Raw genomic sequence first — 15,589 nt, forward strand, 5'->3', positions numbered from 1 at the left:
GTTGAAGGAGGAGTCAGAGGTGGACGTCTTTAAAGAGAATGTAGCTTCTAAAAGATTATCCTTCTGGAATGAATTCATTGCTGTGAATGTAGAATGTGTGGACTCTCGAGAATTCCACTGATTGAAAAGAACCAAAAATTAACAAGCAGGGCTCTCTCCTTGTCTTGTATATAGCACCCCAGTCCGGGAGGTCTGGAGCCTGAGTAGCAGAGGTCCAGGGGCAAATCTGGAGTTAAGGTCACAGTGAAAGTCACACGTCAGCCAGTTAAAAGTCAACAGAACGTTTATTGAACACCTGCTGTGTGCAGGGCTCTGTGAGAGACATGGAGAGAATGAGTAGCAAGATCCTGACCCTCAAGGCATTTTCAGTCAGAGTGGGAAAGCCACATAGGTCTGCAGAGAGAATGAATGTGATAGCAGGTAAGGCCCAGCCGGTGGTGTAGGGTTTATCCTTTCAGTTCATAAAGTCTCACTGAGCCTCTATTATGGGGTAGTTAATGAGCTATGTGTGTGGAATATGTGGATGATGACGCACATGACAGTGACAGTCTGAGGGCCAGCAAGCTGACCAAGGGATGGTCATGGGAACGGGGTGTGCATAGGCACACTGGCTGTGTGGAGAGGCACCTGTGGCCACTGTGGAAGTCGGGGGGGGCTCCTCAGAGGAGAGAGCCCCTGAGTCAAGCCTTCAAGGTTGAGTAGGTTGAGAGCTTAGAGGTTGGAGGGGTGAAGAGTGAGGTGGAGTGATAAGAGAAGCTGCTGGCAGGAGGTGTTACTGGAACTGATAACGAAGGGATGGGTAGGGCCCAGAAAAGGAGGAGGGGAAGGCATACCTGCTGAGGAGTTGCTATGAATGGGTCAGTTATTTATTGCTGTGTAACAACCTACCCCAAATCTTGGGGGCTTAAAGCAACAAAGATGCATTGTTTTCCATTATTCTGGGCATCAGGAACTCGAGGGGGGCTTGCCTTGGCTTGGCTCGGGGGTGGTTCTCCATTTGGCATCAGCCTGGGTCAGTCACTCAGCTGTAATCAGCTGGCAGCTGGCCTGGCTGCGCTGGGAGGTCGGGGGTCCTCCCTGTCGCCATTCTCTGTCTCTCTTTCCATGTGGCTAACTTGGGCTGCCTCACAGCATGGCGGTCTCAGGGGAAGTCAGACTCACTACATGGTGACTGGCTCCTAAAGGAAAGTGGAAGCTGCCGGGCCCCTTCTGGGCATGGCAGCCTGTCTGCCACATTCTGTTAGTCAAAGCAAGTCAGCTCCTGAAGGGGGACGTGGTTTGTATGCGTTGGGAGGGAAGGAACATTAATGGTAGTCATCATGTCTCCCTCAGGGAGCAAAGGCCCAGGGATGAGGGTGCCTGATGTAGGTTTGGACCAGTAACCAGGTGGCTGGACTGCCTGCGGAGGCAAAGTCCGGCCTTTCCACCCAGGGCACTGCCCTGTTCTCCCATGCCGTTCTTTTCTTCAGAAGCATCCCTAAGGGGGCCTGAATTTTCCAGAAGGCAGGCAGTGTGGGGGCTAGGGGCATCATATAGCTCCAAGTCTATTTTGTCTCCCTCCCATTAGTGCAGATGTTCTTCCCTGAGGTTTAAAAGGGACTCTTGAAATTATTTGCAAATGTTGGCTGGTTTTTTTGGACCAAAGGTCCATGGCTTTCATCTAGGAGGCAGAAGAGGTGCCTAACTTCCAAAAAGTGAAGAACCAGTATCTCACCTTAAGCTCAGTAAAGTGGGTGTGATGCCTCTCTCCTGGCCCCCTCCATCCCACCCAGTCATTCCCATACTCATTTATTCAACTGACACAATCTTAGCTGCGTCCTGGCGCTGCAGTGCCTGTCCTCACGAATGTTACACTCTCATAGGGAAGACAGACAATGCACAGCCAAGCAAACAATGATCTGATTTCAGCCAGTGATCAGTCTGCAAGGAAAAACACAACAGAGTAAATTCATGGAGAAGAGGAGACAGCAATATGTTTTAGGTGAGTGGGCAGGGAGGGTTGCTCAGTGGAGAGGACATCTTTGCGGAGCCCTGCAGGGATCTGTGGGAAGTGTCCCCCGCAGACAGAACAGCACGTGCAAAGGCCCTGGGGCAGTAATGGGTTTGCCCTGTTTGAAAAACTTAGAATGCTAGTTTTATCAAGTATATGAACAAAGGGGGTAAGTCCTAAGCACTAAGGTCAGAGAGGGGGTAGGAACCAGATCATGTAGGATTTTATAGGCTATGGTAAAAGATTTGAGTTTTAAGTATGATGAGAAACTATCAGAGGATTTTGAGCCAGCCAGTGTTTATTATTTCCCAGGTTTGCAATCCAGCTATCTTCATGCTTTCTCTGGGGCTTTGGGCAAGTCATTTATCTACCTAGTTACCTCACTTTCTGCATCTACTAATTGGAAATAATGACACTTACCTCAAAAAGTTGGTTTAAAGAGGATTAATACTCATAAGGAGTGGAGTATTAAACAGTGCCTGGTCCCTGGTAATCACTCAATCAGTATTACCTATTATTTTAACCCTCTGTCCCCTATAATAGATGTTTACTCTGCTCCTGGCTGAACTTTTCTCCCTTTCTCTTCCTACAAACCCCCAGGCATCCAGCCTCAGGGGAGCCAGAAGAGCCTGTCCACAAAGCAGACATGGGACGAGAGCCCTGCATGTCCGGCTCCTGGCTGCTCCGTGGAAGGCTCCGGAAACCCAGTGGGGGTCTTCTCTCTTTCCCTTTCTTTTTCTTTTTTAAATTGGGGGTCAGGTGGGAAGTGTAAAAAGCCCAGAAATCTCCCCTCCCTAGCGTTCAAGATTCACGTTCAAATACTTCTGTTGATGAGAGGCTCAGAACTTGGGACTAAGTTAGGCTGCTAAGTCCTTTGTCCTTCTGTCCGATTTGGCCGGAGGGGTTTGGCCCGCTGCCCGCACACACTCACTCACACTGTTGGAGACGCGTGGGGCCCTGCACTTCTGGCTGGGACCCTCTGCCTTTCACTTGGTCAGCATCTTGTGGGGCAGGAGTTGCTCTGTGGTGTGGGTAAAAGGCATCTTTTCCTGCCTGGGCCCCAAGGACTGCCCTGGCCTGTAACTCAAGCATTGTCAGCGAGGCCGTGGCTGGCTGCCCCCTTTGCCAGCCGGGGCATCCCAGCCTCCCGGTGTGACCTAGACGCTGAGGCCTGGTTGGACGCCGGTGTTTTGGCTGTGCCTCTTACGGTGGGAGAGAGGGGAGTTCCTGGGATTGAGAAACCTGGGGCTCCCGCTGGGTGGGGATGGCAGGCGGAGGAAGACTTCTGTGCAGCAGGGAAGCTCTCTTACCCTACGTCACAGTTCCAAGAAGAGACATGCCCACCTAGATACCAGGATGTTGTTTCAACCGACCCTGGTGACAGCAGCATCACTTCCTTTTTCGAATCCCCCCATCTGTTTCTTCTGCTCACGTCAGAGGGCTGTTTCTCCTAGCACTTGAATTTGGGAGTGTTAGAGATTTAGGAATCCCATCGTTATCAAGTGGCTTAATGCAGTCTGTGCCACAAGAATGAAAAAGCATGGATTTTCCAAAGATTTAACCATAAAACCTGGCCAGGGAAAGAGTGGCCTGATGTCACAATGCTGGCCTGGGCCCTCAATGTGAAATTGGCTGAATCAGGAGCCAGTTTAGGTCCAAGATAGCATGATGGACCAAGTCAGCGTTTTATAAATATATAAAGGCTAAAACAGACTGCATACACTCGGACCAGCCTGACTCCAGCAATACGCACCCTTTTGCCCTGTGGGCGCCCGGTGCTGGTAATGCCCTTTGGTGGACGTAAGTAGCTGCTGTGTGGTGTTCTCAGGCCTGAGCTCTCCCCCATAGCTGCATGCAAGAATCCTCAGGGAGCTTTAGAAAAGTAAGAACTCCTGGGCTCCATCAGGAGATTCCTGCTCAATAGGGATGAAATGAGACCTAGGAATTTGTAATCAAATTTGTAATTAAAACAAAAACCCCTAGCTCTGGTCCCAGAAGCAGAAGGAAGGCTACTTCAAAGGCAGCAGGATATCACCACCCAGGGTGAACTGTGCCCAAAGGAAGGGGAGAAACAGGGAGGAAGGGAGAGGAGAGAGAATGAAAAGGCCGACTTTGACACTGGGCGGGCAATAAAAGGGGACTTGGTGTGAACCAGTCCACTTGCAGACTCCTGTAGTTGTTGATAGGACATGCTTTATTTACATCTTGATTTCTGCAGCTTTATAGTAAGTCTTAAGACCAGGGAGTGTAGATCCTGTGCATTTCCATAGGGATTTTAGAAGCAGCTTGTGAAGTTCTACCAAAAAAGAAAAAAAAAAATTCCCAGGTGATGTTGAGGCTCAGCTAGGTAAGACTCCCCCCCAACCCCGGGATTCTGTGATTGCAAATTCCTTCCCATTTCAAATGTGCTGCCACCGCGAGTATGGCTGTGTGTGCCTCTCAGTTGTTCTCTAGGTTGTGCTGGTCGGACATGTGGACCCGTTTTCGCCCTGGAGCCCAATTCCAGGGCTTCCCGTGTGGTCGCGTCGGGACTCACTGTGTCGCCCTCTGCAGGAGGCCACACTGCACTCCTGGGCGGCACTGAGGGCTTCTCGTCCTTCCAGCCAGAGCCGCCAGCCGCATCTAGGTCACCGTGAGCTCAGAGTAGAACCATTGCCCAGGAGTCCTGGTCTCCCTTCCGGTGTCCGCAGGAGACCAGGTCAGGTGTTCTGTGGGGGTCTCGCCGCCCCGGCAGCCTCCAGCAGGCCTGCGGTGCTCCACTGTGGGGGGGTCCCTTTGGACCTCGTCCGCCAGCCGAGCTGCTGCAGGAAGCCTGAGCAGCCCCTTCCTGCGGCCCACGGTGGCGGTTAGCGGCGAAGACTTGGTGGGCGTCCTGTGGGCGTTTGGAGGCCCGATGGCCAGCTGTAAGGTGCTTGCGGGGTTGCGGGCTTCCCGGCAGGCCTGCTGCCCCCTCTGCTGGGCGCCCTGCACAGTGCCCCCGCTCCCATGGGCACCTGGTTTGGTCTGGTTGGCAGGAGGGGGCCGCAGGGCTGGCCCGCTAACAGACTGGGCAGATGAGGCAGGAGGGGTCCATGGCCTTCCCGCAGCCGGGGCCCCGACTCTGGCACCGGAGGCCAGCGTCCATCCCCCACGGCCTCTGCTTCTGTAACAGACACCACCTAAGGGCCCTCCTTCCTGCAGTCTCCCCCCACCATGCAGCCGGCCTCCCTTCGGGGTTCTCTGGTGGCCGCAGGACGCAGACACAGCCTGGACTCCTGTCCTCCCAGCCGGGGCGCAAAGCGGCTGCAGGACACCGGTTCTTAGCACATCAGCTCACGGGTTCCTGGGGATTTGCTTCCATAGGACTTCTCTTTCATGAAGTCAGAATTCTAGAGGAGCGGGAGTGGCCTTTGGTAGTCGGGTACCAGGCCCGTCCACAGAAGGTGGGGTGCTGCCAGCCGGCTGGGGTTGACCTGGGGTCACGAGGGCAGATCAGGACTGGAGCCTGGGGCGGTTCCCTGGCCCGTGGCAGCGCACATGGGGCCTGCAGCGGCCCTTCCTACGCCACAGTTGGGTTAGATGCCCGGGGCAGCAACACCGGGCTCTTCAGGACAACTCAGTTCAAGTGGTCACTCTGAATTAGAAACACATGTTGAGCTCAGAAAGACATCCACTGCCAGGAGTGATCTCTCCAGAATGAGCAAAATGCTGTCCAGTCTTTGTTACAACTTTGTAATAAATGTATATGCATTGGAAACACGTGATAACCGTGATGCTGGAGAGCCGGCATGAGCCAGGGCGCGGGGGTGGGGGGTGTTGTTGGGGAAATGACTGGACCCAGGGCGGCTTTCTCCTTACTGTCCTGGCTGAGATGCCTCGGAGCAGTCAGTTGCCCACAGCAGGCCTGGGTGTGCTCCCCCAAGGAAATTAGTGGAGGATATTTGTTCCAAGGGGTATACTTGTGCATTCTTTGCCTTCTGTGCAGTATGGCAAGCCTGGGTGTTGAGGGAGTGATGGATATAAAAGAGCTGTCACTGTCTCTGAGGACCAGAATTGCCCTTGGTGACAATGACTTTTGGGCAAAATTCAGGTACCTAATGCAACGGCTGGCAGGAATTAGAGTGTGTCCCATAGTACCTTCTAGCCTTCATTCATTCACCAAACACTTAAATGTCTCAATGTCAGGTGCCAGGCCCTGTGCCAAATGCTGAGGATAAAAGATTATTAAAATGTGTCCTCAAAGGCTCATTATCCAGCATGACAGGAACACTATAAACAAATTGAAAGAGACTAAAACAAGTCATCTAACTAATGAAAAGAACTCTGAAGAAACACACAATGTAAGAGAACAAACATGTAAAACCCTTAAAAGAGCCTTCTTTCTTATTGGAGGCTTTCCTTGCACACATGTGATCTTGACCATGGTTCATGTGTAAAGGTGAGGCATTGGGCAAGATTTCATGCTGGCGGGCTTCATTATGGGGATGGTTTGAAGATTCTCCCTTTCTCCAACCTAAGCTATAATAAGTGTCCTGGGAGCTAAGTAGGAAAGGGGGTTGGGAGCTTTCTAATTCAGTGGGCAGACTTTGTGTTTCCAGACTGTTCTCTCACTCCTGTCCTCCATTGTGGCTGATGTCCCCATGTCTGCAGTCCCTCTGCCTCAGTTTGTCTAACCCAACCCTTCTCAATCAGGATTCTGAAAGAGAATTGAGGCTTGATTGCTGTTCCATTGAATGATGAGAATTCTCTTCTCTGTATCTAAGTGTTAGTTCTGTATTATCCTTGGGATGACTGAGAAAGTGGTGAATCATTCTCCATAGGCCTTAATTCTCTCATGGAGCACTGGTCGGTCCCTTTGGGGCTGGAGGTGGGTGAGCTACGTGGCTCTTTGGTGGAAGGGGAGCACATGTTTGATCGCCATAGTTACCTTAGTGAGTTTGAAAACGAGACAGGGGGTCAAAATGCAATCACTGATTTTGCCGGGACATCACTGTATAGCTTCGGGACTTGGGCACTGCAGGTACCATACAGACTGCAGAGGTGGGTGGGGTTGGAGGCTGGTATCTGCCATTCCTGGTTATTTTTAGATGCCTTGTGGACCCTTGGAAGCCTTCCTGGAAGCCTGCCTTGTTCCAGGAATGTATTCATAGAAGGAAGGGCTCGCTGCTTCCTGGTGTGTCACAGCGCCATCCCCTAAGGGCAGGGAAATGTGAATCAGAAGTTTCTTCCCGTGGACTTCCCCTTAGCTGGTGAGCTTAAGGCTGTGGCAAGAGGCGTGGGGTGTTTCTGCTCCTTTGGGGCCTGTGCCTGCTGCAGAGGGGCCTTAAGCTCCCTGACGCCTGCTGGGGTCACTGCGGCATCTGCGTTCGGCAGGGCTTCGGCTTGCGGAACCATCCAGTGACCCTCAGACTTGCCGGTTTGAGAGAACATAAGGTGGCTGGGGGCAGCAGGTCCTGTTCAGTAATTCCTGATAGACCTGTGGTATCATCATGTGGTGAAATCCGAAGTTTTAGTGCTGAGGCCAAGAATGGTGCTGTTCTGGGGAGGCAGCCATTGTGTAGAAAGGCTGAAAATCCTCCCACCTCCCCCTGGCTGCTGTGCAGGGGTCCCCAGTGACCTCACCAGCTCCTGGGTGACCTGAGGGCAGCCTGCCCCATGGCCCACCTCCTGAAGCTGTGAGGCATGCTGTGCCCACGCTCTAGTGGCTGCGCTGGGCTCGCCGGGGCCCGTGCCCAGGACGCTGCTGATGCACAAGCACATACCTTCCCCGGGAGCCGAGCCCATCAGGTCTCACCGAGGGGCCTGGGGCTGAGCAGTCGAGTCTGAGGTTCTTAACCCTGCGTTTTTCTCTCCACTTTCCAAATGATCAGCCGAGGAGCCCTCAGAAGCGCCGCCGCCCCCGCCCCGAGGAAAGACCCCGCAGGTGCCTGGAAGGCCCTCCCACCCGGCTCTGGAGGAGGCCCCCACGGAGGCCTCTCATCCCGAGCCGACCCCTCTGCCGACACCGAGCGCTCCCCCACTACCTGAGGACCCCAGAAGACGGCCACACACAGGCCAGCGGCCTGTCCTGCCCAAGAGACCCCCGCACCCGCTGCCCCCGCCAACATGGCCGGGCTGGACAGGGATGCCCTACTTGCCTGGCTCCACCGGGGTCATTATGGAGACTGGAGAGGCCGGGCCTCCGGGGAGGATGGGCGTGTCGGGGAGGGGCCTGCCCCAAGGAGTGGACGGCCAGACGGGGCAGGGGCCCATCCCCAGCGCTGAAGGCTTCGCGGGAGCACCAGGTAAGGCCCTTGCGGCTGGGCACATCTGAGTCGGTGGGGGCGGGGGGGGGGGGGCATTGTGAGAATATATGGAGGGTCAGCCTGAGCCTTAGGGGGACTGCTGCAGGGTCTTTCCAGATGCAAGTTCCAAAAAAGAGCTCTTCAGAGGTGCTGAGGGATGAGTTCATGCTAATCGAACCCCCAGAGGCTGGGGCACCCCCAGGGTTAGTGCAGTAAACATCTCGTCCCACTTCCAGTAGGAAAGTGTACCTAGGAGACCAGTGTGGACTGGGAGCCTCCGCAACAGCAGAGAATGCCGCCCCTCAGAGTGGGTGGGCCAGAAGGTTCTGGCTCAAATCTCAGCCATGTGAACACAGGCTTTGGGGCCTGGGACGGCTTCATAACCCCTGGAAGGCTCAGCTCCTTCACAGGCAAAGTGGGGGTAATAGTGGGAGCTTTGGGGGCAGCTCTGAGGGTGATGGAGAAAACCCCCGTTCAGTGCTTGGCCAGGAAGGACTACTTGCGAGCTGTGCAGGGCAAGGCAGGGAGGGAGGAGAAAAAGGGAGCGAGCAGGTGTGTGACCCCTGCTGCGTGCCAGGGACTGAATCTGGTGCTGGGGCTGCTGTAGCTGTCCTGACGGCACTGTGCAGTCCAGGGTAGTCCCGTTTAACACATGAGGGAACGGAGGCTCGGGGCGAGGACAGGTAAGCGGATGGTGCTGCGTAGGACAGTGCACACCGGAGCAGGCTGACCCCAGCTGGGAGGGGCTGGCGCACCCGGGGGCCCTGAAGTGCCATGGCTGCCAGGCAGGCGGGGTCCGTGCCGGGAACACAAGGAGGCACGGGTGCTTGGTTCCTGCTCAGCCACCCCAAGCTGCAGCCATCACAGCTCTCCCCCAGGCGACTGTGCCTCTCCAGAAAGGACACTTCCTCTCCTGGTCACGCCATGCATTATGGCTGTCTATACTGCATCTCCTGCCGTTTGGCCCTTTGTCCATCAGCGCTTCCACCCCCGCCACCCATCCATGCATTCATGCAGCACAGTCCAGCCTCCTCTTTCTCTTCCTCCACCAGCCAGCTTGCCCTCAGGGCTCTTCTCTGGTCGGGAGAAGTGGGCCAGGGAGGAAGCAGGCACAGTGGGGGCACAACTGTGCCTCTCCTTCTGGGAAGGCAGCTTGTTGGGGGTGGGGGAAGGGGGGGTGCTTGTTTTGTCTATTTAAAGAAGTAGCGTGAGGAGCAGGGAGAAAAAGAGGGGCTCCTGTTTGACGTTCGACCCCATTTTTTTTTCAGGATACCCCAACTCCCCTCCGGTAACCTCCCCAGGTACGTGTGCTGGGGGACCAGGCCGCCTCTGCCCCTCCCCGGCGTGTCCTGCCTGCTCCCTCTGGGCTGTTAGTGTGGGTGGAAGCCGGGGTCCACCAACTGAGGGGGAAACCGCTGCTGACTGGATTGACGCCCCCCCCCCCAAGATTTGCTCCTCGAGAGGGTCAGAGTCATGCCTGAGACAAGGACTTGCCCTCATAAATCAATAAGTGATGGAGTCGGCCGAGAGGCTCACTGGCCGGGTCTCTGCCTGGTGCCGCGCCCAGCCTCCCAGTTCCCCACTCTGCGCGTGTGTGGGTGTCGGGGGCTCAGGGTGGCCACGGTGTCACACGGGTATGCGGCCTCGCGTGTCCGCCCCCCGCCAGTGCCGTCCCCCTGCGCGTCCCACGGTGCTTTACCACCTTAAGGCAGAAGAGTACGGGCGAGGCTGCCTGTCCTGGCACACGGGCCTCAGTGCTCCAGACCCTGACCTCTAACCCCTGCGAATGTTCCATGCCCTCTTGGCTCCAGGGGTTCCAGTGCCTTCTCTGGTGTCTTTCTCTGCGGGGCTCACTCAGAAGCCTTTCCCCAGCGATGGGGGCGTCGTCCTCTTTAACAAAGTGCTGGTGAACGATGGAGATGTGTACAACCCCAACACTGGTAAGCTCGGAGACTGTGCACTGTCTCCCAACGCCAGTGGGGCCCCGTCCCGTCTGCTTCCCCAGGGCGTGTGGGTGGGGTGGGGGCGCCACGCTGGAGGAGGTGCCTGGGCAGCTGCGGGCGCGTGAGGGGACCACCTGGCCCCTGGTACTCTTCCCCACTTTGTGGGATTGGATGGAGGTTTCCAGCTCACAGGCTGCAGGGTGGGTGGGTGTGCAGTGACATTTTCTAGTCATGAGATCAGCATACCAGCCCTCGGCACTTGCCATGGGAAGCGCCGTCCCACTTGTTTGTGGAGGCCGTGGAGCTCTGCCCGCCACAGTTACTGTGCCCTGGCCCCTCCCCACTGTCGCTCCATGCCAGCGAGAGGCCTTTTTCAGTGTCCTGTTGTCCTCACACCGAGACAGGACAGACGGGAGACCAACCCCCTGCCCTGTCTCCTTCAGAAGCTTGTTGATGAACAGAGCCAAGGAAGGGGACAGCATTCCTTCCAGAAGGGGCCAGACCCTGCTTGTGGGGTCTCCCGCTCTGGAACAGAATCACTTCAGTTGTGGGCCTGGGTTCTGCCTGGGGCATGTGTGTTGTTCCCCAGCCCCTGACAAGAGTGAGGACCAAGGTCACCTCAGGTTCCTGTGGTGTAGGCTTCCTCCTTTCCATCACACCTGAGCCTGGGCTTCTGTCCATCTTTGTCCCCAGAGATTGGAGTCAGAGCCTTCCTGAGAGGCCAGACACGGGCATCTTGTCCCCTATATGAAGGGGAGGCAGGTCAGGGCCCCCCTTCCCCGCCAAGCCCATGGGCAGCATGGAGGGAAGTACAGCTCCAGGTGGGCCCAGGGCAGGTCAGGGCAGAGCCCCGCTGCAGGTGCTGAGGGCCCACGCAGCTGGGCGGCCTTTCCCGAGTAGCCCACAGACTCTGAGAAGCCGGTCTCTGGGCCCATCAAGCGCCAGCGTGCTGAGGTGCCCACACGGGTCCTTGCCGAGGAGCTACATGGGTGTGATGGCAAGTGGGAGTTGAGGGAGGTTATGAGGAGGCAGATGAAACGGGATTCCTTCTCAGCAGAGTTTTTAGCCCTCACCCTCATGTCTGCCCTGCGTGGCCGTCTAATAAATCCTACAGTGGTTCTTAAGTTTTAGTGAGCATAAAAATTACCTGCAGAACTTGAAAAAAAATGGAACTCCGGTATCCTCCAGGCCCGTTGAAGTCAAGCGCAGGACTTTTTTTTTTTTTTTTTTTAAGATTTTGAGCAAGCGAGCGAGTATGAGGGGAGGCACAGAGGGAGAAGCAGATTCCCTGCTGAACAGGGAGCCCAACATGAGGCTCGATCCCAGGACCCCGAGATCATGACCTGAGCCAAAGGCAGACCTTTAACCAACTGAGCCACCCAGGCGCCCCAGGACTCTGCAGTTTTAACCTGCTCTTTTTTGTGAATAATTCTTTTTAACCTGCTCTTGAGGCACAGAGGCAGGCCGGGGTGCAAGAAGGGCCTTTGCTTTCAGAGACCTTTTTTTCTACACAAATACAGCCTCCTCCTGGGCCCTCACTCCATGCTGCCTTTGATGGTGGGGTAGCTTGTCCACCCTGACAGGTCAGGTGGTCTTTGCAAGCAGGGATGGTGGCACATTTCTGGCACATTCCAGGATGCCCAGCCCAGAACTGTATTCTCTCATTGAGCAGGTCCTCAGTAAAGGAAATTCTGGGAGACCCTGAATGTGGACTCAGCACAGGCAGTCTCTAAGCGAGGAAAGAGGCCATGGGCCTGGAATGCTGGGACCAGGTCTGTTTTCAGGGTCCAGGTGCCCCTCAGGAAGACTGTGGAGCTTCAGATTACTCACCGTTACAAGCTGGGGAAGAGAGCAGGGTGGCCTGGCATTTTCTATTTTTCAGGGCAGATGAAGACCCAGCCCCCAAGATTCCTTCTCAGCTCCTGGGCCCTCCATTCTGTGGCTCTTGGCCTGTGGTCAGCGTCCATGTCTAGCCCCCTCCCCACAGCCCAGGGGAAGTGGCTGCTGCAAGCGTTTGGTGGGGTCTCCGACCTCGTCTGGCTTTGGGGCCAGTTGTCGCTTTGCAAATGGTCCACCTACAAATCCATCTCTTCTTTCTCATGCCTCTTACCTCCGAGCACTGCTTCCCCAGGCCCAGAACCTGTGGGTCATTGGTTCAATGAATGCCAGCTTATTTCTGGCCATAAATGGATGCCACCTGTATACTGGTCCAAGACAAGGAGCCTGGCTCTTCCGCATGAGGGCTGGCTGTGGTCTCTCCCACAAGCTTTGTGGCTTCTTTTTGGCCCCATCTCCTCAGGAAGCAACTCATACATTTCGTAGATTCTGTGCCTAGCACACACATTGTGAGGCTTATTCTCAGTGGGTCTTGGGGTGCTTTCCATGCTGGAGAAAACTCCCAAATGGCAACCAGAATCTGGGCAGCTGGTGCCACCCCACTAAACCTTAGGGGAGGTGGGAGCAGGCCCCGGGCTGGGCCCCGGCCCTGAGTCTTGATGCCTGTGCTGCACACACAGCACGGTGAAGGCAGGTATGCCATGCTGCCAGGAATGTTAGAGGGACTGAGCTCTCTTCCAGCAAGGCTGGCTAGTTCTCTCCCTGCACAACCGCAGGGGGCAAGTTCTCCTGAAGGCTGCTCTGGGTGGAGGTGAGTTAACGGTGATCGTACCACATGCTGGGGGTTTGGCAGTATTTGTCCTCTTCTGGAGGTTACAAGCAGAAGACAGGGTCTCACCGTGAGGATTGGGTTTGTTGCAAAGGGCAGTACCAGCTAAGGGGGTCTGTCACTGGGTGGGCATAGGGCAGGTTCAAGTACAGAAAGGGGCTACCTCCCTTCAGATCAGCCTGCCTTCTATGGGTCGGGTGACCAACTCTCCCAGTTTGTCTCCTGGGACAGTCCTGGAAAAACAGATCGTTAGTCTCCCAAATCTGGGTTAACGGACAACCTGTCCCAAAGGTGCTGGGATGGTGTCCCGGGACACGAGTGTCTGCCTTCCTCCTCCCAGGCATCTTCACGGCTCCGTATGATGGGCGCTACCTGATCACGGCCACCCTCACTCCTGAGAGGGACACGTACGTGGAAGCTGTCCTGTCGGTCTCCAATGCCAGTGTGGCCCAGCTGCATACGGCCGGCTACAAGAGGGAGTTCCTGGAGTACCACCGGCCCCAGGGGGCTCTGCACACTTGTGGGGGCCCGGGGGCGTTCCACCTCGTCGTGCACTTGAAGGCAGGAGATGGTGTCAACATCGTGGTGACTGGGGGCCGGTTGGCTCACACGGACTTTGATGAAATGTACTCCACGTTTAGTGGGGTTTTCTTATATCCTTTCCTTTCTCACCTCTAGGGTGGCTGGGGAAAGGTACTGGGAAAGATAGTCGTAAGAACTGGGAAGCTTTAATATATGCAGTTTCTGATGTATGTAACTGGAGCACTGATCTAGTTTTCTGTGAACATCCCAACCCCTCCCCTGAGATTCAGGCCTGCCGTGGCTGCTGAGGCCACACACCTGAGTGTTCCCCAGCAGGTGGCGAGGACACGTGCCTGACAGGGCCACGGCCTGCTGTCGCTGCGCCCAGCTACCTGAGGAGCAGCGTCCTCCCTCCCCTGCGGCCTCCGGTGCTGGTGCCGCATCGGCAGGAGCTCTGCTCCAGGGGCCTGCATGGGGCCGATTGGGTGCCCACTGCGGAGCACGACCTGCTGCTGGAGGAGGGAGAGCTGCTGGGCTACAAGGCGGAGGGGATGAGGGCAGGCCAGGTGGTGCCGGTGGCCACAGTCTTTCTTTATTCACAGCGCCTGCAGGAGAATGTTAAAAACTCAAGGGCTGAAGCCGCACGTGCCACCACAGAGACCTGGGGGCAAGGTGCAGGCTGGCCTGGGCTGGCTCTGCCTCGTGCTCCGGGCCCTGGCCCAGCGGTACAGGCGGGCCGGGAGACTGTGCGGCCTGTGGGGCTCCTTGAATGACGTGTACATGTGAAGTGCAAAGACAGGGAGTGTCAATAAAGATGTAAAACCACTTCAAGTTACTGAAGTCTGGTGCCTTCTAGATTGAGAGGTGTTGCTAAAAACAAACTGCAGAAAGGTAATTGACTTTTTTTAAATGGCTGTAGAAAGCAAGCTTGTATAAATCAATCTCAACCATTAATTAATTGTTACCCCTCACTATGCAAGCTACACACTTGGGTTTCTTTTTTTGCTTATAAAAAACCAGATGTGCTTGGAGGTCAAGGCCCCCCTATGATCCCCACAGCTAAAGAGGGGCTCCTCCAGGGGATGCTTAAAATTCTCATCTCATCAGCAGCTGCCCGAGCTAATGAGCTTGCTCGCTGCACAGCTCACAGCAGATGCGGCTTTAAGGACTCTCAGGTTCCCAGGCAACAACAGGCCCAACATAAAACTGATCACACTGAAAGCTGAGATCATCGGAGAAAAGCAGGAATCTTCCCATGGAGAGCACGTTCTGTTCCAGGGAAGCCCAGGCATGTTGCTCCTTTATCAGCAGCCAAAGAAACCTCTACGACACAAGACCCTTAGCTTCAGATGGTCCCTGCTCATCAGGTTGGTAAAATCTGTTGGCCAAGCAAGTGCCCCTGGGGAGGCAAGTCCCCCTAGAGCCCCAGGGAAAGATGCGGATCAGAGAAGCAAGTTTCCTGGGCCTGAAATCAAGCCACTGGATACTCTTATGCTATAAAAAAATGCTGATTTTCCAGGACGGCTCGCAAATGAGGTAACAGAGTGGCCACTGGACACTTCAGACAGGAGCCTTCTTTCTCATTCCCTTGACCCAGGTAGGGAGAAGTGACCAAGAACCGCCAGTCTGTGGTTTTAGGACTTTAAAATCTGGATCTCTCTGTCCAGGAGTTGGGGGCGGGGGGGGGGAGGCATTCTCTTCCCGTTTCAACAGCTGGGGAACTGGCTAAAGGTGGCTGTTAAGAGTCTGTCTGTCCTAGAAATGACTTATGGGAAAAACCCCAATGCAGTGGAACATTTTCAGGAAAACCCAGTTGGCACATGTACCTACTTTCGCCCTCACACCCCCTATAAAGACCTTACTCAGTGCCAAAGGGGACAAATGCTCAACAGCCAGAAAAGCAGGGGCCAGACAGAAGGGAGACAGTGACTATTCTTTCTGCTCTCTGGATGGTTCTCTAGAGCACTGAGCAAAGCTTGGTCCTCCTCTCTCAGTGCACCCTCCTTTACTGAAAAAGGTGAATTTCAGCTCTGTGTATCCAAGATCGGCAAGGTAAACTAAGTCTAATTACAGCAGTCCTGCGTTTACTTCAAGATAAGACAGAATGAAAGCTAGATCAGGGCTCCTTCAGAAGATGGCATCTTTCAAAAGGGAAAGGCCATCCTTTGGTACAGAGAGAAAACGCAAGGTCAGCTGAGCTCAGGAC

General features: G+C 55.1%; 1 protein-coding gene across 1 annotated transcript in view; it reads left to right on the forward strand.

The window, feature by feature from the left end:
• Positions 1-14,214, forward strand: part of EMILIN2 (elastin microfibril interfacer 2) — a 49,463-nt gene extending 35,249 nt beyond the window's left edge. Inside the window, exons 5-8 of the mRNA XM_028092360.2 lie at positions 7,840-8,253; positions 9,522-9,554; positions 10,065-10,193; positions 13,202-14,214. Coding sequence (XP_027948161.1) covers positions 7,840-8,253; positions 9,522-9,554; positions 10,065-10,193; positions 13,202-13,539 — 914 coding nt within the window. The 3' untranslated portion in view covers positions 13,540-14,214. The remainder of the gene's footprint in view (positions 1-7,839; positions 8,254-9,521; positions 9,555-10,064; positions 10,194-13,201) is intronic.
• The last annotated feature ends 1,375 nt before the right edge of the window (positions 14,215-15,589 follow it).

The sequence above is a fragment of the Eumetopias jubatus genome, unplaced genomic scaffold (assembly GCF_037043125.1).
Source record: "Eumetopias jubatus isolate StellerSeaLion01/CBP00866 unplaced genomic scaffold, mEumJub1_p1.0 scaffold_16, whole genome shotgun sequence".
Taxonomy (NCBI): Eukaryota; Metazoa; Chordata; class Mammalia; order Carnivora; family Otariidae; genus Eumetopias; species Eumetopias jubatus.